Source organism: Nansenia antarctica, assembly GCF_963989245.1.
Source record: "Nansenia antarctica genome assembly, chromosome: 12".
Taxonomy (NCBI): domain Eukaryota; kingdom Metazoa; phylum Chordata; class Actinopteri; order Argentiniformes; family Microstomatidae; genus Nansenia; species Nansenia antarctica.
In genome coordinates, this window is record NC_137682.1 from 7341464 (window position 1) to 7343468 (window position 2005).

Here is a 2005-nt window from a genome sequence, read left to right on the forward strand (position 1 = left end):
TCACTGTCTCTCAACATTGTCCTCAAAGTCAGCAGAGAACACAAACTATACAGCCAAGAGATTGAACAAGAATCATCATCATCATATTCATAAAATAAATATGTTATAGTCTGCACTATACTAACTAAAAAACGAAAGTCCAACACACAAGTTATAAGATAATAGGCTTGTTGTGGCTTGTTGGGAGTCCCTGTTGGTGCCAATATCTCTCACACACAGCCTGCCCCATGCACACGGCCCAGCCTCAGAGGGACGGGAACACTACTCTAACGTTGCCTGTGACATTAATAGAAACAATGGCAAGCCTGACTGACGGACTCAGGGTCAGGTGTGTGTGTGTGTGTGTGTGTGTGTGTGTGTGTGTGTGTGTGTGTTGGGGTCTGGTCTGGTAATACCCTGTACAGCCTAGTTCCCATAACTCCAGGGGCACACTGGCAGTCAACACTGTTGAGTAGGTCTAGGCATGGTAGAAACTGATTGGTGGTAGTAGGAATCCCCACATACAATATCCCTCGTCCTCTCGCGTCTTCATCTCCTTATCACCCTCTCTCTTCTCACATTTACATTTACATTTTTGGCATTTAGCAGACGCCTTATTCCAAAGCGACTTACAATCAACACATTTGAATACTAAGCAAGTGAATCATCAATCCACCAGTCGTAGCAGGAAGAGTCCGCTCAGGCCCGGGGCCATTGATAGAAGGAAAAACCTTCTCCTATCACCTTCTTCTAAACCTAGTTTTTTTAATTATACTGTATATATTTTTTTACACTGGAGAAACAGAGAAACAGTACAAGGGGGGCGATAGAAGATAGGACACCGTAGAGGGGAAAGCGGGTGTCTTTAGGAGACGCAGTGCTGAGGGGCAGAAGATGTCTCAGGAGGAGCAGTTAAGGTGTAGCCTGAAGAGATGGGTCTTCAGTCTACGACGGAAGATGGGTAGTGACTGCAGTTCTGACAGCCGTGGGAAGCTCATTCCACCAGCGGGGAGCCAGTGTTGTTAAGAGACGTGATCGGGCAGCACGACTGCTGTGTAGAGGTGGTGGGGCCAGTCGGGGGCCTCCCCTCTCCTTTTTCATTAATTCCTCCTCTCCTCAGATGAGGCTGGTCCTGCTGCAGGTGGATTCTCTCGCCGCCTGGCTCGCCTGCGCTGACACCGCCGACACCCTGCCCGCCCTGTCTCTCAGTCTCCCCGCCCCCACCCCCCTCCTCCTTCTCTCCCCCCTCCACCTCCTCCTTCTCTCCCCCCTCCACCTCTCTCTCCTCTCCCGGAGGCAGACCAGCGCGGCGTCCCCGGCCACGGCCAGAGCCGTCGCCCCCCCGGCCCCCAGCAGGACCAGCCCGGACAGGAACATGTCTCTGTGGACCCCCCCGGGCCCGTGGAGCCCGCTGGCCAGCGCCACGTACAGCAGGACCCCGCCGCACAGCACCAGCGCCAGGCCCGTGACCAGGATCAGCACGGGGTCCGCCCGCCCGCCGCTCTTCAGCTGCTCGATGCGCCGGCGGCTGCGGACGCAGTTCATGTCCTGGACGGCGGAGCTGAGGAGCTGTTTGAGCAGCACGGCCAGGGCCAGGAGGCAGAGGGCGGTGCCCAGCCCCAGGCGCCACTCTCCGGACAAGCCGGTGGTGGTGGTGGAGAGGAGGCCCACGCCGCCCAGCCCCAGGCCCAGGACCAGGCTCACCGAGGCGCAGTAGCACAGCAGGGAACGCCGCGGGTCGCGGAACCACCACAGCTCCACCTGCTCGTCCAGCACGTGCCGCTGGATCAGGTCGGGGTCCAGGCGCTGAACGCGGGGGGTTCCGGGGAGGTCCTGCCCAGGGGGGGAGAACTCCTCCATCTCAGACATGATGATGGTCTGACTGACCCCCCCCCTCCTCCACTCTCGCTGTTAGACTGACCTTCTATCAGAGTGATACCTGAGAGAGTTTAAAATAGCCTGAGTTAAGTGGTGCTATATGAACAACTTATATGCTTGTGTCAATATATGGCAAGGCAAGTTTATT

General features: G+C 56.2%; 1 protein-coding gene across 1 annotated transcript; it reads right to left on the reverse strand.

Moving 5' to 3' along the window:
- On the reverse strand, positions 1–1848 carry LOC308168634 (transmembrane protein 125-like; the record flags this gene model as incomplete). The annotated part of the gene is made up of 2 exons (XM_080543234.1): positions 1–45; positions 1282–1848. 2 exons carry the CDS (start codon positions 1846–1848, stop codon positions 1–3), a joined length of 612 nt encoding a protein of 203 aa, XP_080399360.1.
- Positions 1849–2005: the final 157 nt, after the last annotated feature.